This window comes from Homarus americanus, unplaced genomic scaffold (genome assembly GCF_018991925.1).
Source record: "Homarus americanus isolate GMGI-L3 unplaced genomic scaffold, GMGI_Hamer_2.0 scaffold31037, whole genome shotgun sequence".
Taxonomy (NCBI): Eukaryota; Metazoa; Arthropoda; class Malacostraca; order Decapoda; family Nephropidae; genus Homarus; species Homarus americanus.
In genome coordinates this window covers 2,586,636-2,613,406 of record NW_024722227.1, presented here as the reverse complement: position 1 = coordinate 2,613,406, position 26,771 = coordinate 2,586,636, and the positions used below count along the sequence as shown (strand labels likewise).

The window sequence follows — 26,771 nt, the reverse complement described above, 5'->3', positions numbered from 1 at the left end:
TAAAAACTATAATCTAATGAGTTTGACTGTAAATTTTTATTTTATCAATAAAATATGTTTTTCAATAAATAAACTCATTGATTGGCGACGACAAAATTAAAACAAGGGAAGCGAATACTCGGACCTCCATGAGATATCATGGTGTGAACTAGTGAAGGTGTGGAACAACTTACCCCCACCCATCCCAGCAATGACTACGCTCCCTTCCTTTAAATCATCTCTTAAAAAATATCTAATGTTTAAGTTTTAATATTTTTTTTGTAATATCTCTTTTATATTCCTGCTTTTATTGTACCACCAAAACCGTTTTATCAGAAATTATCATTCTGATAGATAGAAATTACCATTGCAATAAATATAATTGCCAACTAGACATAATACTGACAGCTCTGCCCTCTTGTTCCACCTTAATATAACCTGTTGTACTGCTTCCCTCATCATATATATGTTTATCAACTCCATTGTAAATTGTGTATACTGTAGTGGACTCCTCCCCTACAAACACCTTGTCGCTGAGTAGCCGACCCCGCGAATTCCCCAGTGTATGCCTTGTGGTCTAGGTCAACCAGCGCCGCCTTACATGACGGAGGTCAATTATTAAGCCACGCTTACCTCCGCTATATAAGACCTGACCTCGTGGTGGCCTACCTCTCTTTTCTACCTACACCAACCAACACCTCCTCCCCCTGCCTGGCGGTCCTCGCTCCTGCCGGCGAGCATGGCGACCCACAAGCTTGTCCTCTTCTGAGCACCCTCAGCAACCAGCTTTCTCTACATCACGCTTGTAACCACGCTGCCACTTCCCAGCACCAAGCTGCACTGTACATCCAATACAATATGTATACAGAGAAAGTCAGAGAGCACCTTGTGAGTTTCCTTTCTCCACCCCATCCTGAGTGTGAACAAAACAACCCGTACCCCACAATACTGTATACTTATAATATAAATGTAAACAAAAATAAAATAAAATAAATAAATATCGAAGTGATAACATTCTAATATGTTCTTATTACCACCATGCTATGTGTACTATTCCAGATGATAGTAATGTTACATAATATTTCCTTGAGTTAAATGTACAGCATATAATATCAGGTGCCTACAAGAGAGCTCAGCTCTCAACCGGCTCAGCCAAGTTAATATTATGATTTTTAATTGACTCTGTATCTGTGTTCTGGCTAAATAAACTGTTTCAATATTAATAAGAATAATAACAGCTCCAACTGAAGGTATGAACCAAGGAATGATCTTTATACCTTGGTATGGACAAACACCAATCTATTCAGACGGAATAATAGAGAATAAATGATAAACTATATATAACATAAAATCATTTACATCTTTGGTTACAGCTTGGTTACAAGCGTTGAGTAGAGAGAGCTGGTTGGTGAGGGTGCTCAGAGGAGGACCAGCTTGTGGGTCGCCATGGTCGCCGTCGGGAGCGAGGACCGCCAGGCAGGAGTGGAGGAGGAGGTGTTGCTGGCTGGTGGCTGTGGGTAGTAAGAGACAGGTCACCACGAGGTGAGGTCTTATATAGCGGAGGTAGGCGTGGTTTAATAGTTGACCTCCGTGATGTAAGGCGGCGCTGGTTACTGACCTAGACCACGAGGCATACACTGGGGAATTCGCGGGGTCGGCTAGTCAGCGACACGGCGGTTGTAGGGGAGGAATCCACTACAGGCTCACATACTGTACATACGTATATGTTGGACCGTAGTCAGACACGGCCCTTTGCCTGTTGGCGGTCCGTTTGGTGGTTCCGGCTGGAGCTCATTGGAGCAGCCAGACCGGATTTGGGATTGGAGGTTGCCCTACTTGCAGATATGAAAGGATACTGCAAGAGATACGATACGATACGAAGTCTTTAGTTATGAGGTGAAAGAAGATTATTAGGGGTTGAAGGAAAAGTGGTGAAACTGAAATACAGTAGGAGTAGAAAGAATCTGGGCTCAACCAGATCGCTTCATCTTTCTTATTGGTGTTTTGTCTTTGTTCTGCTCCATTGGGTCGTCAGACCTTTGTATTAATATTGGTTTATTTATATAATGCTGCTTATTATTATTATTATTGCTGGAGTTAGTGAGCCCGCCCAGGTCCTTGTGTAACTGGGAGGGTAGTCACATTTTTTTTTTTTTTTTTGAGGAGTTAGTTAAGTGTTAGTTGTGTTAGTCTAAAGGTACACTGTATGGAGAGGCCTGCCAGGTTCTTAGTGGAGCTGATAGGTCACTCTCATCTTTATTCCTCTATTAATGCAAGAGGGGCTGGGCTGGGGGGTATTTATATGATGCTGCCGGATCAGCTAGAGAGGTGTGACGTGAGCGGCCCTGCTGATTGGCTGAGGTGAAGGGGGTAACTGGCCAATCACCGTGCAGTCCGAAATTGAGGCCTATCACATTCGGAACTCGCCGCTGGTTGGCTGGTAAGCGGACGGCAAGTGATCAACCAGCAGTTGTCGGGGAGAGTATCCACTGCAAAGCCATTGAGACGGATAAATAACTTATATATATATATATATATATATATATATATATATATATATTTCTTTAGCCCAATAAAGCACGCGGACTTCTACATACAATCAACACCTCAACCCGCCAGGATTCGAACCCACGGCCCACGAGCCCATGACTGTGACCGGATACTGGTAGTCCCCATTAGAGGTTCACGGCGCCTTAAGCTCGTTGAACAGGCTTTGTGTGAAATATAACAAAGTCTAGGACTGCTTTCAGTATCCTGGTGGTCCAGCGGTTAGCGTTCCCCGGTCACAGTCATGGGCTCGTGGGCCGTGGGTTCGAATCCTAGCGGGTTGAGGTGTTGGTTGTATATATATGTATGGCAACCGTATAGGCAAAGCATACTGTGTATGTAAGGTGACCATGTTAAAAAGAACACGTTATAAGATATAAAAATCGTGAATTTTCTTTTAAAGAGCGAATTAATCTAATATTACTGCATAATATACACTGACTATAAAGTAAATAATGGTCCGGTAGTTTTAGTTAAATGCAGATAGTAATAGCTAGATCGTTTTGCCTGAAGATAAATCGTGTTTCAGTTCGTGTATATGTTTTAACATTAGCCATAGCCAATTACAAGACGGATGGCGGAGGTACCGGAGCACGTTAGAAAGTTTTTATTTCGCTCCTCAGATACCAGAAACTCAGCCACTGTTGAGTGTCTTGAGGTCTTGATTCCGGAGGTGAGAACACTGACTTTGCTGCGGGCAACTTAATTATTTTACATAAGGATTATCATAGTGAAATGACACAACTTCCATAGGCCATGTTATTGTTGTAGGAGTCAGAGTGCTGCTTCTCCACATGTTTACTTTACTAACCAAACCTAGCCAACGTTATCCTCTCAACCCTGGCATCTTTGACCTAAGATGGTATTATTTCACTTGTTGCCACGAAGCGAATCCGTAAATTGCAGATTACAGCAACCAAAGAATCTGATAATAAAGGGTCAATTTATAGTCTTACACCAGTCTTTCTCTCGCTGTTATTATTATGTATTTCGTAATGTTTTGACAATTCTAAGACATTTTTTCTTCTGTGATATTTCCGCTGGGAATTAAGGATTACCGACATATTAATTTTTCAATATTATTAGATTCCCTCAGTTACAAGTGTCGCCATGATCTGTTACATCTGGCACCGGTCTTTCTTTTGGTATTAGGAATATGTTTTTCCTTTGGTATTTGATGAGTTTTGAACGAATTTTATAGTAATTTCGGTAATTATATAGGACTAATCCTCGAGCAAAATTGATTGAAAACAACTATAAAAACTCCGGATTTTCATTGTTATATTATAGTGGACACTTGTAGTTTATGGAAATATTTAAAAAAATTGATATTTTTAAAATAAACTCTACTGAACATTTGTGGCTGTGAATAACAGACCTAACCAACCAAACCAAACAAACCTACCTAACCTTACCTAGCTTCCCCGGTATATCAAACAGAAAGAACTTACTATGATATGGTGAAACTTGAGGCATTTTCTCGACGTGAGATGATACGCTGTACACTATATATAGCCCTGGCAGGTTAGTCCTATATATAGATAGATAGATAGATAGATAACCCCCCAACAATCTTAACGGAAAAATATATTTCTTTTTTAATAAATCGTAAAAACAAAATACCAACTAACCAACAAAACCTAACTTAACCTAGCCTTAACCTAACAAGCCCCTGGACCCCCCTTTGTTCATGCCCCCACATCTTGCCTGTCAAAGCTAAAGGTCCATAAGAGTCCCGGCACTGACATGGTGCATCCTAGAATGCTAAGAGAGTTGTGCAACGAGCTTGCCGAGCCCCTGAAGATCCTGTTTTGTAAATGCCTGGATGAACAAATGGTCCACAGTGATTGGAAAGTGGCTTATGTGAGTCCTATCTTCAAGAAGGGCGATCGTCACTCCACGAACAACTATAGACCGGTGAGACTGACCAGCATAATATGTAAAGTACTTGAGAGTATTATCAGAGATGCCGCAATGGAACATCTACTACGAAACATCCTTGTAAAGGATTGCCAACACGGTTTTATGCCGGGGCGCTCCTGCTTAACACAATTGCTCAAGGTATTGGATATTTGAACCCATATTCTGGAACGGGGTGGTAATATCGACAATATATACCTAGATTTTGCCAAGGCTTTCTACAGTGTACCCCACGAAAGGCTGAAAATCAAACTGGAAGGGTATGGAATTCGGGGAAATGTCCTAGCGTGAATGGAAGACTTTCTACATGACCGCAAGCAGTGTGTGGTGATTAATGGCACTAAAACATCATCTGTACCTGTCACAAGCGGGGTACCACAGGGCAGTGTATTGGGCCATGCAGTAATTGCATGTCAACAGACTTCCTGGTGACACTTTAGCCTCTAATTCCCTACACCCCTTGGCTGTTGCTGTTGGGGAAGTGGGGGAGAGTATGCAGACTGTATGAATCTACTCGGCCTTAAGCCCACCAGTTACAAATGTGATATAATTCTAATCGTGGGCTTAATAATAATATTATTCTTTACTATTACTATGATAATTGCTTCTAATCTGTGTCTTGGTAGCAGGGCCTTAGCATCAAGATCCCTTTAAAAGCCCGCCCCGCTGCCTGCTACCTCGGCCGCTTTGTCTAGTGCCAACCACCAGGCTCTCACACTTAATTTCTTCTGACGAAGAAACCCCCTCAGTGGGATGACTTCATTTATAATTACATCAACTAATTGTAGTCTAAGTGAACTGAGATGTGGGAGTGATCACGCCATTGTAGCAAACTAATGTTATTAAAAAAATAAATAAATAAAAATCACTTGGCTGCCCTCTACTGGAAACCTCCCTTGACACTCTTGTTCATCCAGTGTTGCCGTCCAAGACAGTTGGGCTTGTTTTTGTTTTTTTACTCCTTGACGAGTTGTTGGTATCAATGTACTATCACTGTGTACACTGTATCCTGCTATGAATGGTGGATCATATGCAGATTCACAGTCATTTAAAAAACACAGAAAAAAATTACTTTCTTTGTGGCGGCAATAAATGTCATTCGAGACAGCCTGGCTTTTTTTATTTATTTATTTTTTTATTTATTTTTTTTAAACTAATGATCTCTTCCAGTTCTCATAAACAAATATACAGTAGAACCTCGATAAATCGGACTAATTGGGGCAGACCCCAGTCAAAAAAATGCGAAAGTCCGAAAAAAGCGAATAGTATATAGGGGGGGGGAGGGGTTTGGAGATAACACTGTTTATCTAATTGTATAAAGAAAATCAGTTATTATTATGTTATTACTGCACTTCAACAACCAAGGTCTTTAAGTGAATAACAAGGTTATTAAAAGAATATTACATCAACAATAACCAATTATGAAAAAGAACTCATGGTTGAAAATCAGACACCTAAGTCTGGTTGTCAGCAACTGTTGTCACCAAAGATGATTGTTATTTACTGTAAAGTGTTATATGTAAGTAACCACAGAATTTGTCTTATGAATAAAGAGAAAACTGTATACTGTACAGTACAATAAAGATAAAAACAAGAACAAGTAAGTGTAGGAGTATATTGTATGTGGAAGACGAATGTTTATCTGGGAGCAGAGGGGAAGGGGGGTAGCACAAGTGGGTTGCGAGGTTGATAAAATTGTATCCTAAAAGAATCGGCTTTCCTGAAAAAAGAATCCTCCACTGAACACCAGGAGTCATTTCATACTCATTTGTTTACAAAGGGCAAACAGCTGATTGGCTTACCGCAATGTCTGTCTTCAACACTTAGTACAGTACAGTAGTTATTTATCACCACTAAATAAATACTATTGTAGTGTATTTATCACCACTAAATAAATACTATTGTAGTGTATTTATCATCACTAAGTAAGTAATATTGTAGTGTAAAGTATTAGGTATCTGCATATACCCTGGTTTGTTCATTAATCATTTGTCTAAGTGTACAAGTAGCCAAACTGAGCCATCATATAACACTCAAAGGGAGTAAATAACGTTGTTAGGAAGGTATCTTCATATCAAATACTATACAGTGTGTTATTGTAACCCCTGATGTAAGCTGGTCTGCTGAAAGCTCTCACATGAACACATCTTAAATAAATAACCTTCTGATACAGCTTATCCTTTGATTTTTAAGTCGTATTACAAATTACATACAGTATTGTATTTTTTCTCTATTACTGAAGATGTTATATTAATCATGATGAACCATAACCCATAAGAGGCCAATCATATGATAATATAATACTGAATCAATAAATAAATAAACCTGACAAATGTGGCAACACCTGATCAGCCCCCAGCCTGCTTATAAACTCGGGTGTCTTAGTTCTCAGTAGGCCTATGGCAAATCTGATTAGACCACTGTAAAGTATTCAGTAAGTGTTGTTCATTTCATAAGATTTTTTAAAATTAATCTTCCCCATTTCTTAAAACTTTTTATTTTATTTTATTTTTTTCAGTATTTCTGGTGACCAGAGCATCCCAAAGTCCAAAAAAAGGGAATTCCAATATATTGAAGTCCAATTTATTGGGTTTTACTGTACCTCTATGTGCTATCACTGTATATTGTATCTCCCTATGAATGGTGGATCGTGGGCACAACTTCAGTCCTTGAGAAAGCAAACACACAAAAGAAAAACTTTCTTTGTGGCACCAATAATATAACTTGGTTACTGCCAGCAGTGGTGCCTGATTGCTTGCCCTAATTTGTTTTACACTTTGATTTATTTACAACCTCCTCTGCAATCATTGTTGTCACTGTGGTATATTGAAAGTAAATACAAGATGAGGAGACTGCAAGAAACAGAGGAATTAGGAGAGATGTCTGTATTGAAGCAGGAAAGGAAGAGCGAGTACCCGGTATACTGTATACAGTATAAGAAGAAAATATGGAGAAGTTTCAAATGTGTCATGATAGGTATTTGTAATGGGACCTTGAGGAAGCAGCACCTGGCTTATAGGTATATTAGGTTTAAGAAACTTGTGAAGATATTTAGGGAGGATTGTGACAAATAAGGTTTTTAGTTGGTCTGTTTTCATTTTATAGTTATTTGTAAGAAAAAATATGCTTTATAACTATGATAATGTTCAGTATATCTTGGTTTTCTCTTATTTACTTGAACAATAATGAATTGGCTTATATTGTGTGATGTAGGTGCTTGTCCTATTCCAGGTAGTAAGTCCGAGCTATGGCATGTACACATGGCCTTGTGCCCCAGTGCTGGCACAGTATGTTTGGCATCATCGTCACAGCTTTACCAATTGCACCGTCTTAGAGATTGGTGCAGGAACTGCTCTTCCAGGCATTGTTGCTGCAAAATGTGGTGCCCAAGTGATTCTTTCAGATTCTGGCCAGTTACCCAAGTGTCTTCGCAATTGTCAAATGTCTTGCCAGGCAAATGGTATAGCTGGCTCTGTTGCAGTTATTGGGTTGACCTGGGGACTCTTTACCCCTGAACTATTGCATCTTGGACCAATTGACACCATCCTGGGTTCAGACTGCTTTTATGATCCTGCTGTGTTTGAGGACATCCTTGTGACAGTGTCATACTTACTGGAGCACAACCCCAGGGCCCAGTTTGTTTGTTCATATCAAGAACGGGCATCTGATTGGTCCCTGGAACACCTTCTACACAAGTGGAATTTGTCTTGCACAGAGTTAAAGTTAGCAACTTTTGATGCTGACACAACCAACATAGCAGACTCCAACCTACCTGGTTCTCACACAATTCATGTGTTTCAGATCACCAGAAGCTCCAGCAGTTGAGATATAGCTAACGCAGCGAGGCACCATCTCATCGCCTGTGTTGTGCCCAGACCCACTCTTGGATTATTACCAGAGAAGAAGTGCTTTCAAAACATTCCAGAAGCTCGATGGCATCCCGTAACATTTACCGGATGTTTGTGGGAAACCTGCCCTGGACAGTGGGCCATCGGGAACTACGGCAGCATTTCTCACAGTTTGGTCACGTATTTAATGCAAATGTGGTGTTTGACAAGTCCACGGGAATGAGTCGAGGTTTTGGATTTGTTCAGTTTGGTAATAGTAATAGCTTTGATGCTGCTATCAGTAAGTCTACACATTTTCTTGAAGGACATATTTTGGATGTACAGCCAACAAGCAAATAGCTAATAAGGCTCTTTGTAGATGACAGTGTATCAATATGTAATAGTTGAAACTGTAGTACTTGTTTTTAGATTATTTTAGGAAGATATCAGTGTTATTCATTCTGAGCACTATGGATGATCTAGAAGACTATTCTCCAGGTTTAGGGGAATTGGATGCAATGTTCAATAAAGCTGCAGCTCACCTTCAGTCTCTTGCTGGTACTCTTGCTCAAGATAAGCTTCTCTTCTTTTATGCTCGATATAAGCAGGCAAATGAAGGATCCTGCAATACCCCAAAGCCTGGCTTTTTTGATTTTAAAGGCAAGCAAAAATGGGAGGCATGGAAAAGTCTTGGAGACTTAAGCAAGGAGGAGGCCATGAGGGAGTATATTAATGCCATTATTGATATTGATCCAGACTGGGAACTTAAGGTTGAATGTGAGGGTGGTCCAAGGACTAGCTGGGTGAGAGTTAGCAGCCTCCAGCCACAAAAAGAAGATAATACTAAAGAGGAGGACAAAAACTCCTTTGATTGGGTAAAGGAAAATAATGTTCATAAAATTAAAAGTCTCAATCCTAAAGCCATATCAGAGAAAGATGAGAATGGGATGACACTCCTGCACTGGGCAGCAGACAGAGGACACACACAAATTGTCCATTGTCTTTTAGAAAAAAAGATAAACATTAATACACAGGATGCAGAAGGCCAGACTGCTCTTCACTATGCAGTTTCCTGTGGTCATATAGAGATCATCCAACTTCTCTTGGATCATGGAGCTGATTCCACCATCCAGGACTCTGATGGACTAAAGGCTGAAGAATGTGCTGAAGATGAAACTGTCAAGATTTTGTTTAAATAATTGTAATTACTTGTAATTTAGTTATATAGTATTAAGCAAAATTGACAGTTCAGTGTTGTGTTATATATCAATGCAGTGTATTTTGATTTTAGAATTATGTTCAATATAACTAAAAAGATAATCCAGTAACATTTTAAAATTTATACTTACATCATTACTGTAAATACAAACTTGCATCTTTACAAAATTAAACTTAGTAAAGCTTGATTTTTTTCATCTTCCCCCATCTTTAACATTTAATTTTTATGGCCTTTTTTCATGCTTGCATGTGTTAGCCACAATTACCTGATGACAGCTCTCTGTGCTGTGCAGTTTCTTGCTGCATCTCTTCAGGTTCTTACTCCGATGTCATTTCTTACAACTTCCACCCCATGTCCCCATGTCATTCTTGGCATATCCCTGGCTCTCCTCCTCACTTTAGACTTGTGCACCTTTTAACACATTTAATCTCTCATTCTCTCCACATGCCCAAACCATCTCGGTGTTTCTTTATGCAACACTTTGCCAATACCCGGTACAGTACTATCCCCTGTATACTCAAAATACCCAGCTCCCCTTTCAGTGTCATATTGCACATCCAACCCATCATTTTCATTTCATTTTGCTCAAGCCTGCATATGTCATCCTCTGTAACCCCTAACCCCCTAGGCTTCAGTTAGTCATATGATGAATGTGTACAGGGCTTTGGTTTGCATATGACATTATGAAATTTCACTGTACTGTTTGAATTGCCACGTGGGCTTACCCTGCTTCACACACAGACCACTTCATGCACATTCTGTTTTTATTTGGTGTTTAAATTTTCCCGAATATACCCGCTTGGGTAGCCAACCTCAATTAATGTAGGCTGTTGAGATGGCAGCCAACATCAACTGTTCCTTTTATTCCTGTTTTTGCACATATGGGGGCAGATTAGGGAATCATAACCCAATGTTTTCCTGCTATACAACACTGCAGATTTATCATGCCAGTTGCATACATCTTTCCCTTCATGCAAAGGGAAGGTTCTCTTGACATTAATAAAAGGCAGCAACTCAACTCCCTAAATTTCCCCCAACCACTTCTGACTTGCAACTGAACTAGCTTCAGCACCACCTACAGCACTGGTCATGTCACCCAGGTAACAGAACTAACTCATCAACACAGTCCAGGGATATGTCTCCTCTGTTGGAATTTTTCCAGCTTTGTTAAAACTATGTGATAACTTGTGCATATAAAACATTTAAAGTTGGCAACGTCCTGTAGTCTACCATTTACAGTGTAAATGACAGACTGCAGGATGTTGCCAACTTTAAGTGGTGTAGAGGTTACATTACTGTATCTCTTTGTGTGCTCAAGTTCTACACTTGCCACACATTATTGAGGTTCTGCTAACCCCTTTCTTATAGACAGTACATGGCCATTATCCACTTTCCACCACACGGTCCCTCTTGCATGCCACTAATGATTATTATTTATTTTTCCACATTTGGTCTCAGCCCCCATGACTATTCCATCCTTTTATTTCTTTAACATTTTCACTGCCCCCTCAATACTATCTGCTGTCAGCCCTAACCCATATCAGCATACAACAACTCCCAGGGCAGATAATATTTATAACACCATGATAAACAGAAGGGACTCTAGACATACCCTTGATGAATGCTAATTTTTACATGAAATTCCGTGCTTTCCTCACTATTTACTCTCACTGATTTTTTTTGCCTTCATATAATTCTATGACCACGTGAAAATAGCACTACTTGACCATAAATTTCTCATTGCCCTCTGTACTACATCACATGGCACCCTATCAAATGCCTTCTCCAAGTCTTCAAATAAAAACTACATTAGAACTTTTTATTCATTCTTATACATTTCTCTTGTAGTTGCCTTTATCTGTAAACACTGCCTCTGTAGCAATGGTATGGTGTCAAGCAATTTAAAAGGTAATTACTGGTCAGTTGTCTACCAGAGCTAAAGAATGAATAAACTTAAAGAAATTGACAGAAATATGCAAATAATATGGTCTAAACATAAATACAACAAAGTAATACAGTGTTCTTCCCTACAACATGACAGGCCAGTGTCATATTTATCTGCTACTGCATCATAGATTAGGGTAGAAAAAACGAAGATAAATGTTAATGTCTACTCTCATAGATATAATCGACAACTGAACCCTAAGGTTGGCCTACTCACACTAATCTTAACACAGTTCATGAAATTGTGTACTGGAACAAAATAACTGTATTTATGGTGTGTAAATATCAACAGAGGCAAATTTCAAGCATCTGAATATTCCTTGTAGTACAGTATACAGTAAACCCTTGATAATTCGTCACATGGGCTCTGGCTTGCCAAGTTATCCCGAATTCCGACAATGAGGACCACACCCCACAAAAAAACATTAAAAATATCGACCCATATATGTATATACAGTAGTACAGGTTGACCATCAAAAATCCGGCAATCGATAAACCGGAACCTTCAGTTTTCTGGCATGGATTTCGGAGCGCATTTTCAAATATTTCTTTGTTTATTTAATGAAGATATATGTTTTAGCTCATAAAATTCATACAAATTACCCGGCCAGAATATAATTTACATTGCTGGAATTCTTACAATTTGATGATCATTTTGAATACAAACATCATAGATTTTGCATTAGACATACAAATTTTAGATATAATGTTTACTCTTGAGTAAATATGTTATCTTCTGTGCAAAATATATGACATTTATATTCAAAATATTCCTGGTCTTGCAAAGAATCCAGCAATGTCAATTATATTATCCAAACTTTAGTTTGAGGTATTATTTATTACTAAAAGTTAAAATTAGTTTTTTCACCCAACATTTCTCTGGTAGGGGTGGGGGGGAGGGTTGGGACCGACCGACCATCTAGCGCTGTTGGAAGAGGGGGGAGGCAAGTTGGGGTACTTTGATTGACAGATAGTGTCGTGAAGAATATTTTTTTTTTTTTATAAACTGAAGATATTTGTTTTAGCTCATAAAATTCATACAAATTACCTGGCCAGAATATAATTTACATTGCTGGAATTCTTACAATTTGATGATCATTTTGAATAAAAACATCATAGATTTTGCATTAGACATACAAATTTTAGATATAATGTTTACTGAGTAAATATGTTATCTTTTGTGCAAAATATATGACATTTATATTCAAAATATTCCTGGTCTTACAAGGAATCCAGCAATGTCAATTATATTATCCTAACTTAAGTGTTTAATTTTCTTTGTTTAAAGGACTGTACAGGTAGTCATTTTCTGTTAAACTTATACAGCAAATATAACCATCAGTTTAACGGCATTTTCGAAAATCCGGCACTCCTCAGGTCCCGAGGTTGCCGGATAAATAAAAATATACCTGTATATATATATATATATATAGTAACAATGTCATGAGTTTCCCACCAATTTCAAGCCAATAGTATGAAGGCCTTAGGCCTGTCTTCGACCAATGAGAAGGCCTATGAGGCGTGACGTCGTGAAGGTTGTGGCGTCCTTGTGGGCTGACGCAGTTTGAAAACGGAGTCTCTGTTGGAATTTTGTGTAGGGAGGTGTGGGACTTCTGTGGTGGCGACATGGCAGGTATTTGGGTGTATTCTATTTGGTAAATCCTTAAGTTTCCATTTGTTATGAGATACATGGTCCCCATTTAATTAGCTAGGAACATAGGTTTATTGTTTTGAAGTGTAACTATTAAACCCTAATATAAAGTATTCAATAAATACAGTAACCATTAATAAGAGTCCTAATTCATCCCTCCTTTCTTGAGAAAGAGTGATGTGTTATAAATGTCTTGGTATTATGCAGTAATACGGCGAGTCCTATATACAATAACTATCCTATATTTCCCCTCTGTGGAGTATTGTATCTTAGTTCCCCTAACCAGCTTCCCTGAGTCTCCCCTGGCTGGTGTGTGTGTGGGAAGGCCAACTGTAAGCCTATATCACCAGCCGACTGCAACCATAAAAAATTACCTCCCTCACTCTCGCCACCTCCCACGAGTATAACGAGAAAGAATAGCAGAAATAAGTAAGAGTAAGTGAAAGAAGTAAGAATAAGTAAATAAATATAAAGAATTAAAAGACAGTCGGGAATCGAACCCTGGACCTCTACATGTGAACAGGGATCATTACCACCGCGCCACAAGGACAACAAAAGCAATCCTAGGCTTTGTTATATTCCACACAAAGCCTGTTCATCGTGCTTGTTAAGCGCCATGAACCTTCATTGGGAGTTGCCTGTGCCAACTTTGTGTGGAATTATATATATATCCATGGAGAGACCTAATCAGACAAGAATAAATAGATAGAACAGACAGCCAGGCATGAAAGATGAGGTATTATGGAGAGAGACAGTCTGTCAACAAGGAAGAGATCTTTACCTTTGACCCATGTGACTGCCACTTGGACTTACCCAACCTTAGGTAATTCCCAAGTGATCCATCAAACAGACCACACCAAACTTGGCCCATAAACTCGCACATTGAAATGTTTATATTGTTGACTAGTTATACTTATTTCACTGTTACATTTTCTTAGTTACTTACTCTTAGGTGATGAAAGAATAATGAATTGTGTGAAGCTTATTCTTTTAATACATATTGCTTTACTCACCATAAACTGGCTGCATCTAACTGAACCGCTGGCCACATTAAACAGATTTTCTCAATCACTCTGCGGGCCGCATAAAAACATGGTTCGGGCCGCGTGTTGCCCATGCCTGCCCTACACTATCTACACTACATCATCTACACATCAACCACACTATCATCAGCACTACAATATACACAATCACTTTTAGGGGAGCAGGGCTGACCCCCTCTTCTCACTAATTTAGACATCTTAACAAGGGGGTTCCACCTTTAGGGGTGGTCTGATCACCTTCAGGATACTTCTGGGGTACATGCACATATCCACACCAAACCTCAACTCAATCTTCAAAGCTGTAGCTTGCATAACAGACAAACAAACAGACACTGTGCTTATAAAGGTACTGTATATAAAAGATGATTGAATGTTATGAATCACGTCTAACCCATGCAAAAGTAAACTCTCACCAAAAACTTCTTGAATGCTATAAGGACTATACAATCTGAAAAATGAAAGAAGAATCTGAAACCATTGAGATAACAAGCCCCATTCTGCTCATTATCACATCCATCGTGCCCAAGTGTTTGAAAAGTTTTTGTTGAGTGTACAGTCCTGTACAGTATGTAGCATTCATCTTGGCCCCTAAATATTTTACTGTTCCACCTTTGCTTACAAGACATATGTGTATTCACTTGTGGTAGTGTGTGCATATGTGGATTCACTTGTGGTGGTATGCGATCTTTATATAGGCCTTAATCATGCCTCCAAAGTGTAAAAAGAATCTACAAACTGATTCTGTTAGAGAAAGGAATAAGTGAGAAATTACAATTATTAGGTAGATTAAGCCCACCATCATTATAATATCATAATATGTTCATATCATTTCATTATCATGAACATTTTTTTTTTACATACCTTACACTACAGTATACATTTTTGCTTTGTCTTTTAGCTCTTTTTATTTTAATGTAATACTGTACATCTTTTCCTACTTCACCAATGGTGTGGTCCCTTACCCTTTAAATACTGTACTAATATCTGTAGTGTTGACCTTCTTAGCTGTTTCCAGGAACATAATTCCTGCAAATGTTGAGATCAACCTGTAGTACAGTTCACAGTACAGAACTGTTACAGATTGTACAGTAGGGTCAGGATATATAGCGATTTTTTAATATCGAGACTTCCAAAATTATCGCCATTTTCCAAGTGTATATAGCGATAAATCTATTTATTTCGTTATGGAAATCGGGCAGGAAATATTTCAAATTTACCGCCATGGCAAATAAATGCGTTATTTGCTCAGAGGCGCTGGCTGCTCACATGCATTCACGCTCGCCCATGTTCAGGAATGCAGTTGTTGCGTGACAACGAGGAGGCTGGTTGTGAGTTGAGTGGCGTGAGTGACGACTCTGCTGCAGAGTCCGATTTCTAAGGCGAGTGTAAATAGGTTACTAGTGATGCGTGAAGTGAAGAGAATGGAAACCTTAATGGAATAATTTAATACCGTAACTGATATTTCTGGTTTGTTCTTTTATGTACTGTAGGTGTGGGATTGTCAAGTGAGGGTGGTAGAGTGGTGTCTGCTGCCGAGTCTGGTGTTCCCGAATCTAGTGTTCATTGGTGCTTTAGTTAGTAAGAAAATAAACTCATTACGTCAAGATTAGTCACTTTTATTGGCCTCCAGAACCTAACCCCATTTTCCCAATTGATTACATGTAATTATATATCGCGATTTAGTACAGTAGAACATCGATATAACGCGGGATACGTTCCAAGAGAGGTCGCTTTAAGCCGAATTCGTACTAAATTGAAGTGTTGTTTCAATGGAATAATTTAGTTTGGTACTTGAGAGAAACACAAAATACTAAAAAGACTGAGGGCCTACCCAGATGCACCTCAGCCCATCTCCTAGAATAAACAAAACATTGTTTTTTGTATTATAATGTTAAAATAAACTCTCATAAATCAACACAGCTAAAATTAAGGGATGCGAAATGATCTGTTTACTGGCTGGGAAGATGGAGGGGGAGAGGGAGGTGGGGTGATATGTTTGACAGTTGATGCCAAGGTCTAGTGCTTATTTATTTATCTGTCCTTAAGAGAGACTTAAGTTTTTCTCTTATAAAATGGCACTCAACTGACCTGGGAGAATATAATTAACATTGCTAGAATTCTTATAAGATAGTGATTAGTTTGAATATAAACATGCTATAGTTCACATTAGATATACAAATTTTAGTTCTAACTAATTTTATTAAAGGGCTAAAATTTTTATCTCTTGTGCAAAACATATGACGTTTATATTCAAATTATTCGCCGTCTTGCAAGGATTCTAGCAATGCAAATTATATTCTCCTAACTTTAGTCTGTGATATTATATAAGATGAAAACTCTAAGCCTATAACCACCCAACCCTGGCTGGGTAGGGGGGGGGGGGAACAGTGATATGTTTGACAGTTGGTGCCGAAGGTCTGGTGAAGTATTTATTTATTTGTGTCCTTTAGCTTGAGTTTATGTTTTTTGCTTATAAAATATCACAGAAGTAACCGGGGAGAATATAATTTACATTGCTGGAATTCTTATAAGATAGTGATTAATTTCAATATAAACATACTATAGTTTGCACTGGACAAAATTTTAGTAATCATTTAGTTCATTATTTTGAGTACATGTACGGTACAGCTTTGCCCTTAGGACAGTGTAGCGTGCCCAGAGAAACATTAGGCGCAAAATTTTAAATATGATGTGCCAGATTGACTCGCAAAATAGGAAAGATTCGCTTTAAATTAAAATATTGTCCTTAATTGTGGGTGTCGCTTTAAATCGACGTTCTACTGTATATGGCGAACATCCTTGGATCCTATCTCGCGATATATCCCGACCCTTCTATACTACTGAATAACTCAAACCATGTACAGTCAAAAAAAATTCTGCACCTTTATGGTGTTAAACATTGACACAACGAACCAAGAATTCTAAACAACACTCATTTACAGTACACTGGTGATTCCTGTTAATTTCTCTGTATTAACTAAATGTGATATAAAAAATACAGTGGTCCCTCGGTTAACAAACACAATTCGTTCCAGAGGGTTGTTCGTTAACCGAATCCATTGTTTCAATAGGATATTGGGTAATTGGTTCCAGCTCACCGAAAAGTACATACAAAGTAAAAAAAAAAATGTCGTAAAGTACACTTACTTTGAGGTGTGTATGTAGAAGGTTCCTGGTTGATGATGATGATGGGAATTAGAAGTGGGGGTGGAGGAGAAGGGAGAAGAGAAGGAAGTGGGGATGGAGGAGAAATCACCTTTCAGGGGACCCATGCTTGATGCCGTCATATTACCAATAAAATTTTAAGTTCATTAGGTGTAATTCAAGATTATTTTATTTAAATCAACACTGCACTGTGCTATATATTATCAATATGTTAACTAAAGTTAAGAATGACCAATAATTTCAATGAAAAATGAAAAAAATATTCAAGACACCAACAAAATAGATGCTCACTCCACTGTCAACAAAGCCCAACTGACGCCTTGTGGCTGAGTCAAGCTGCTGATGGGCGCACAAAAGAATAGTTCCCTGTACTGCATATATTATCAATATGTTAACTAAATGTAAAAATGACTAATAATTTTAATATAAAAAATGCAAAAATATTAAAGAGCACAACTTTCTTGATATTTACTCCACTGGAAACGAATGTAAACATAGATCAGATTACTGAATTGGCAGACTAGCCCATCAGCTGATGCTCACAACAAAACGTGATGTTTGTAAGGATTTCGTTAATCAAATTTTTGTTCATTAACTGAATTGAAGATTCTTATGGAAGGTAATTCGTTATCTGAAATTTCGTTAACCGAATCGTTCATTAGCTGAGGGGCCACTGTACATTATACTGGTTATACAATGCATCACACAACCAGAAATACCAACCTTCCCAAATTAACATGGCCTCAGTCCGTGTTTGTTGCAGAGTCCATCAGACCAAGGGGTGCAAAATGTTTTTTTAGCTGACTGTACCTGTACTTAATATTATCAGGATTCAAATTAAACAATTCTTATATGTTAAATTTGTGCATTCTGGTCAATATAACATGTTATTTTTGTGACAAAATATGGCAAGGCACCTATTAACTATAATTCTTTGAAAATAAGGCTCCTACCACTATGAATGAGCTGCCATTTGGAGTTATTATGCTGTCTTTTAATAAATATTTAACACCTGAACCTCTTAAAGCACAAAAACAGTTATCCTCCAGTTCAGGTACCAAACTTTTCATGGGACTGTCGCGAAGTTACAGAAACCTTGTGCATTACAACTGCACATTTAAATTTTATAAAAATGTAAAAAGACATAAATATATACAAGAAATAAATAACTTGGCAAAATATATACAATGATAACATAGAAAGAGATGCAGTCACTTGACTAGGAAGACACTTACTGAGACAACTGCCTCTGACTTATGTTCTTTGTCCAACTTCAGCCAAACACAATAACATTTGTTACCATATTAAACTAAAATAATGAAGTCTGCAGATAACAGCCCAGTGCTCGTGCACGTCAAAACTGATATTGATTTGGCACAAACACTAAAAACTTGTTACAATTTCCCAGCTTTCATGGAACTGCTACATAAATATTTTATGGTGTCAACTGTTGATTTTGGTCAAAGTACCATGTATGTCAGGAGGCAATAGTATAATGTGGGTGTGACCCAGGACATCATCATTCTTGCATTTACATGGTGAAAGATAAGAAAAGAAAGTTATTTTTAGTTACTTAAGAAAAATTATTACATCAACTCACAGTGAGCACATACATTCAAACATATAAAGCCTGACTTTTTAGGCCAAAATTAGTTTAAAGTGGAAAAGATAACTGCATCACACAACACGGTGAGAAGTGTAATTGATGTGCAACTCTTATTTGCGGACCATTAATTATACTATGCTGAGAATTTAATATTCCAACAAGACAAAGGTCATTACATCATTGCACATTCTAAATCCTTTTTGGAATGTGATACCTACCTTGCAGGAAGTTAGAGCAATCATATAATAACTAATGTCTGGCACCATGATACATTTTCCTACCTTCAGGAATTTCGTTGATGTTTAGATAGTGGTGTTCTGTACAGTCGGCAAAAAAGTATCAGGACGTTAAAATTTAAATACGATAAAATATAAAATTTAAATACTATTAAATACAAAATTTAAATACTATAAAATTCTAATACAGTGCTATGATAACTTTTCTAATTTCTGTATTTTTTTTTTATGGTTCCTTTTAGCTCTCCATTGTGCCTCTATTATGGATTGCATATTCAGAATTTTTCTCCTTTGTTCATTTACTATACAGCCAGACCCTGATTTATTAAGGTTTGGAAATGAAGAAATATTTGGAGGTGTGGATATTGCTGGCAATGCATGAGGGAGGGCGAGTGGAACATCAGCTGACTGAGCTGAAATGTTGGCAATTGGCTTTATGCCTGTTTTTCTTTTGACTTTTTTCTGCAATGGCTTTAATTTTCTGCTCTTTAAACATTGGAAGCCAGCCCACGATATCACTGTACTGTGGTCCAGTTTTTACAGAACTCAGTTCTATCACTTTTGTGTTTTTTAGGGCATTGTGAAAGCCAAATATAATTATTAATAGAGTATAGAGCACGCCCAGTCTGAAGCTACGTTTGTGCCATATAAACCGAGCAGCAGGAATTTAGAATAAAGCTATTCCTTTATTCATTGAGAATCAAGCATGAATTTTATTTTGTAATGTATCTCCTATTATATAATGGGAGTCAATGTATTACTATGGCTGGCTTAGCATTTCAAAATGTTATTTTTTTACAATCTCATCCAGTTTTTAAAAAATACAATACAGTATAGTACTGTAGTAATAAAATTATTACTGTACTGAATGTACAGTATTTCGCTTTTCGTGTTTATTATTGGTTTATAATCATTGTGTACATCCAGTATAAAAAATTTGTTTTGTAGCATTTTTGTGGCATTTAAAACTTTTTTTTTTTACTTAAGAACATATCTCACCTTTTATAATGGGAATACTGTATATGGTGAAATATACATTGATTTATGAAGAAAGGTTTCTCAGGAATGTAACCTCATTAATTGGGGTCTACCTGTAAATTGCAAAGCAGAATGTGACATTCTACTTTGCTATATAAAAGTATAAATGATAAAAACTCCTGAATGTGCAAACCAATTCTAACATTAGAGGTCTTATCTGTGACACACAGCATTGGTGACGATACACAATAATGCAGTACTGAGTAATTTTAAGCATTCTAAAGAATATAATATTTAATAGCTACAGAATATGAACTGAAAAATTTTCAGTTTGTTTTTGTTTATATTGTACCAAGGTAATATCTGTTCATACTGATCACTTACAAAGTCCATACATTGTCAGTAACAGTAGCTGAACTGACAGCACTATTTTTTTAAAACTACAGTATCACTTACTACAGGTGGCCTATCAAAAATCCGGCAACCGATAAACTGGAACCTTCAGTTTTCCGGCATGGATTTCGGAGGGCATTTTCAAATATTTCTTTGTTTATTTAATGAAGATATATGTTTTAGCTCATAAAATTCATACAAATTACCCGGCCAGAATATAATTTACATTGCTGGAATTCTTACAATTTGATGATCATTTTGAATATAAACATCATAGATTTTGCATTAGACATACAAATTTTAGATATAATGTTTACTCTGAGTAAATATGTTATCTTTTGTGCAAAACATATGAAATTTATATTCAAAATATTCCTGGTCTTACAAGGAATCCAGCAATGTCAATTATATTATCCTAACTTAAGTGTTTAATTTTCTTTGCTTAAAGGACTGTACAGGTAGTCATTTTCTGTTAAACTTATACAGCAAATATAACCATCAGTTTTCCGGCATTTTCGAAAATCCGGCACTCCTCAGGTCCTGAGGTTGCCGGATTTTTGATAGGCCACCTGTACTAAACAAAAGTCCAGTGGTATCCAAAACCTAACATGTCCAGACTGCTATTATTTAAATTTGTTTATATCTTTCTACGTCTCATTGATGTTTGTATTTTCTTCTTTTTAGCACCAGTAAATTATAAATGAAGTCTGTTATAATTACTTGATTTGTATAACTTTATCATGTTTAGGGTATGTAAACATAACTCAGTCACAAAACATCATTGCTACCAACTGTGGTGTGTTCCACAATGTTAATCAAAATGAGATCTTCATTCCATGGATGTCAAGATACTTTTTTGCAGTCAGTAAGACTAGAATGGCAAGAAGCCTTATAATAAGCACATATAAATGAACTTAAGATCATTAACTCCTGGCAGCATTTTATATTAATCTATGAAACAAAAAATACTGAAATGCATGAAAATGCATTCATATAAAAAAATATAATTATGTAGCACATTATATTAAAGCAATTCAACAACCTTCATATTCTGGAAAAGGTAAAAAGAATGATTGTCAAAGAAGATGGGATTACTGTTCTGCTCTGTAGTATGTAATAGCTATTAAAATTCGGATTATGTATTACAAAAGGTGAATATAAAATATTTGAAATTCTACTTGAGTACATATTGCTAAAGTTTCTTATGTAAATCACATTATGGAATTCCAGATCACTTTTTGGGCTTATCTCTGAATATTAGGGTAATGTACATACGTACTGGTATGTATGTATGTATGTATATATATATATATATATATATATATATATATATATATATATATATATATATATATATATATATATATATATATATATATATATATATATATATATATATATAATTGGATCCACATTTAACTTGAGCAAAGCTGTGCACAAGATTATGTACAGATATGGGGGCAAAATTAACATGCGGCAATACAGCAGACCCTTGCCATTCGTGGGTTTGCGATTCGTGATTTTGACGATTCACAGTAATCAGATGGTGGATAGTTTGCAAGCCTTTTCCAGCAGCACAACGAGTCACCCCACGCGTCATCTCAAGTTGTACTCTCAAAACAATAGTGTTTCTGTGTGAAATAGCCTTTAAAAGACTGCCAAGTGTCAGTGCTAGTGATGCTAGTGGAGTGCAATGTAAAAGGCAGAAGACAGTGATGACACTGACAAAGAAAGTTGAATTACTAGATAAGTTAAAAGAGGGAATAAGTGGTGCCACGGCTGGTCAGTTGTTTGGTATAAGTATACAGTAGTGCACTAAGGTAGTCTAAGGTGCTATTCACGGTTTTGTCTATTTGTGCCATTCCTTAGAACCTAACCCCGTGAATAACAAGGGTTTTCTGTACTGCATAACCACTATGGGCAGTGTTTGGGGTTGGTTAATAATAGCATCCCCTTTTTTCATCACACAACCCCATTTCTATTTCTGATTATACCACACCATACATTTAGATACTAAATATTTTATACTTAGGATTGGACAGTAACAAGGGACTCATTTACAATTCATAATTTATCACAATGTTCAATTGATCTATTTGTGTTTTGTTATTTCACATTCTACAACATTATAATTGGTAACTGGGATGCATTTTAATCCAAGTAAAAAAAAATAATAAAAAAATTACAGAAGGAGCAGCATTGTCCAGCTTAAAACTTGATAAAAACGATTATGTATTTCACATATACTTTGACAATTATTCCCTGTATAAACAAAGTCATCTTTGAGATGAATAAGACAAGGAAATTATTTCACACCTTATCCATTTTATATTTAGTCTACTTATCACGAATGCCATTTCCTGTATCGAAAGCAGGGTGGCAAATCAAAAATATATATCCCCAAACACTACATATGCTGTCCTCTCCACCATCATGTGGTGAAGATTTAATGCAATCTTTGAAGCAATGGATAAAAAAAATTGGTTGCTTTAGATAATCTGACCAAGGAATAAAGTGCCACTTGTTTGTACAGCACTAAGAACAAAAACAGCATGAGGAAAGTTTGGGGGTTACTCTATAGATATATCTTGCTCTTCACTTACTGTACATGTTAACTACTGTATTTAATTTTGTTGTTTGGGGATGAATATCTTGATAATTACAAAAAAATAAGTGACATGACCTAAGAGATCACTGTGGTTGAGGAACATTGGTAGGCACGTCTCCATCAGTAGAGATGTGGAGGGGATCGACAGACTGGTCTGGCATTGTGATAAGCATTTTCTCTCCTGCATCTGAGGAGTTGCTACTCTCTGAAGATTGTGTGGGATTCGAAATATTCTGAAAATGATTGATGAATTGTTAGAAAACCAAGGTTAAAGGAAGTTTTAGGAGACATATGCAATTTTTTTTAAACAACATAAAGAATGTTCTTTACTTTAAGGAATTTATTTTACCAAGCATCACAAAGATTAAACTTTTATATCTCATCAGTTGGTGAAGAATGCACATATAGGATTTAGTCAAGAAAATTTTTCAAATGGGAAATATCAGAGGACAGGACATTAATTTCATCATCTTATTAAGGATCCTTAACAGATAGAAATCTCATGTCGGTGCACTTCAATGTTTTTCTGATTATTCATTTACCTAAATACAGTAATGTAACTAGGTACTTGTAATCAATACATTTAAAGCAAGGTTGCTCATTCAAAGCCTTCACTGAACACTCAGCTATTGCACAGTTCCACAGTGTTGCAGATTCTACAGTAACACAACAATGAACAAAGAATTGTTTTGTTAGCTTAGCTGTAACATAAATGAAGTACAGTACTGTACAGTAAGTCCCCATTATATCAAACTTAAACTCTGGAAAAAACAGGGCTGCTGTCCAGGTCCCCAAAATACATAACACTGGTGACAGTTTAAACTTAAAGAGAGATTTTAGTCAAGTCTGTAGCTATGGTTACAGTCGCTCATTAAATACTGTACTGCATGTGCACATATAGCATCAGAACTGTGAATGATACTGTTTATGTTCAACAGTTCATGTTTGCTTAGTGATGCACATAGCTTGTTGGCCCAAGGTTAAGCTTCTTAAAGGATCATAATTATGATATACATTCCTTATACCTAAAGGTGTTAGACTGTAATAGGTTGACTATAGCTAAATTACCTCTAACATTAAAAATTACATTGAGATTTTGACTTAATCAGACATGATCACTTAGTTCTAGTTAAGGGATATAACTGACAACCAAATTTTTTGAAAGATTCTGTACATTACTTGTCTTATGTCCCTCTTATGGCTGGGACACATGGCTTATTGTTACTTCACCCTCATCAGTAAACATTTCAGCCCTTTACACATTTGATTGTTTACTTCTTTTCATTTTCAAATATTAAAAAATGAGACAAGATCTGTTGTTGAGAACAGAACAGCACTGTAAATGTGTAATTAGTGTTCATCAGAATTATGCTAAAGATTGTCATAGTTACCCCTTGACACAGTTGTATTCCCCCACATAAAATAAATTTTCTACTATAAATAAATAAATGAGTAATTGTTGAAAGATCTACCTCAATAAGATAATCGATTATACATAACATGCGGAAGATATTAATCTCAAAATACTCTTACACATGAATAAAATTGAATTAAGATTGAAGAATTGAGGATAAAAGATGCTGATCATCAGGTGTGAGATGACGATGCACATTGCCATTCTTACATGTAATGAAACTATAAAAGTTGTGGAAAAGCACTTCAATACTCTAATGTGACTTAGAAATGACGAAAATACAATACATACTGTACACAGCCAGTCCCCAAGTTATGACTGTCTGACTTACAATATATTTTTTTTTATTATAGCAGTTTTTGTTAATTTTTGGAGTGAGGGAAGGAGGAAAATTTCAATTACTAGTGTATTTTTATTTTCTTCTTAAATAAATTGAAAGTTTTTACAAGAATTCCATTATACAATACTGTACAGTATACAGAGAGTCCTTGTTGTCTAAGGATATTAGGGACTGGAAAATCCCCAACTAAATTGAATCCACTTAAAATGGGGAATTACTGGCCATTAGAAATAATGGAAATAGGGGTTGATTGGAACCAATAAATGTGAGGAATATTTAAAAATATACCCTGTACAGTAATACTAAAACAGTAATAAAAAAATACTGCATCGTCATTTGGCAACATGCCATTTCCATGTACACTATTTTTTGTAATTCGCTTTGCAAATAAGCGGATTATGTTTTGCAAATATCGAATATGGGTGTTAATATATCAATTGCAAATAAGTGGGGTTGCGAATAGCGAGTTATCCCTGAAGTTAGATACTAATTTAAAGGTTAGGTTGGTTTATTTTGCTTTTTGTTCGTGAACCGATTTCATTTTATTTTAGGTATAATATTGGGGTTTTATTGTCACTGGGGAAGTGAACCCTATTTTTCCAATGTTATGTTATTCATTATACAGTACAAATATTCACTTTACAAATGGTTGTCAAGGAACTTACCCATTTGTATAGAGAGGGATGCCTGGAGAGTTTCAGATTTTTTTTTATATAGCATGTGTTTTAGCAATGCCAGAAATGACTTACAACCAACAAATATTGTTTTTTATTTATTGACAATTCCAAAAATCTATCAGCAGGGTGGTCACCCAAAATTATAAAAAAATTATGAAATGAATAGTTTATATTACTGTATGTATAGAAATTTTGAAACATAAGTCAACAAACTGTGGTACAGCACCACCACTGTTTCCTTCTACCAATATAAGAACCTCAGAAAAGAATGAATCACTACTAAAGACAAAATGTACCAACTAATCAAACTTAACCGACCTAACTCAGAGTAATCAAAGATTGTTTGGTTAGATGAATAAAGAGCTTCATGTTGCAGTATGATAGCCACCATTTAAAATTATTTATGACAATGAACTTAAAAAATATAGCTATTAAATGTTGAGAAAGATTACTATCAATCGTAATTTCATAAATCTTATGATGTTGGAACAAAACATTGGCGACGGTCAACCACAGTTTCTTAACTATTTCAAAAGGAATATAATGAAATCCCAATTCCCAATTTATTCTAATACAGTCAGCCCTCGCTTTACGCGGTCCCACTTTACGCATTTCCACGTTTACGCGGTACCCTGCCGAAACCGGAATGCTCACTTTCCGCGGTGTGTGTGCCCTTTTACATGGAGAGCGGCGCGAGCAGGGTGCGCACAAGGTCACCCAGTCATCAAAACATTACCGAGTTCTTCACCCGCCACCCACCACAGCCGGCCCAAGTCAGTGATAGTGATAATGATAGTGAGGATATGGACTTATATGGACTTTGAGGGGGTTGACAAAGAGGCCCTGCAAGCCTCTGTGGTGGATAGTGATACAATTGATACAAGTGATACAGGTGAGGGCCAATAATCTGCCCTCTGCCTCAGAACCAACCCCCCATCCCCGTGTGCCCAGCCATCTTTTCTACTAATGTAAGTGTTAAAAAACCTAATATTATTGATATTTCTCTTAATTATTAATTGTGTGCATACCATTATAAAAATAAGAAGTTATTTTTACTACAACGTAGGTATTGTCTGAAAAAGTGGAGTTTGGGGGTCGGCCCGGTCTCTATTTCAATTAATCCCATATGTTATGTTGTTCACTTTACGCGTTTCTCACTTTACGCGGGCCGCCGTGGGTTCAATTGACCGCGTAAAGTGAGGGTTCACTGTAAGTAAATTTCTA

At 36.8% G+C, this 26,771-nt stretch overlaps 3 protein-coding genes across 5 annotated transcripts in view; 2 read left to right on the top strand and 1 right to left on the bottom strand.

Annotated features, from left to right (window-relative positions):
* The first annotated feature begins 2,991 nt into the window (after positions 1–2,991).
* On the top strand, positions 2,992–8,271 carry LOC121862493 (methyltransferase-like protein 23). Its single transcript, XM_042360799.1, has 2 exons — positions 2,992–3,199; positions 7,678–8,271. The coding sequence occupies exons 1-2, from the start codon at positions 3,101–3,103 to the stop codon at positions 8,269–8,271; spliced, it is 693 nt and encodes a 230-aa protein (XP_042216733.1). The 5' UTR covers positions 2,992–3,100.
* A 330-nt stretch (positions 8,272–8,601) lies between these two features.
* On the top strand, positions 8,602–9,676 carry LOC121862286 (acyl-CoA-binding domain-containing protein 6-like). Its single transcript, XM_042360416.1, has one exon. The coding sequence runs from the start codon at positions 8,744–8,746 to the stop codon at positions 9,470–9,472; it is 729 nt and encodes a 242-aa protein (XP_042216350.1). The 5' UTR covers positions 8,602–8,743; the 3' UTR covers positions 9,473–9,676.
* Positions 9,677–21,881: 12,205 nt separating this feature from the next.
* LOC121862284 (transcription factor Sp9-like) overlaps positions 21,882–26,771 on the bottom strand; it is a 62,085-nt gene continuing 57,195 nt past the window's right edge. For all 3 annotated transcript variants that reach the window (XM_042360414.1, XM_042360415.1, XM_042360413.1), the window contains one exon: positions 21,882–23,349. In XM_042360414.1, the coding sequence (XP_042216348.1) occupies positions 23,200–23,349 (150 nt within the window). In that variant the 3' untranslated portion in view covers positions 21,882–23,199. The remainder of the gene's footprint in view (positions 23,350–26,771) is intronic.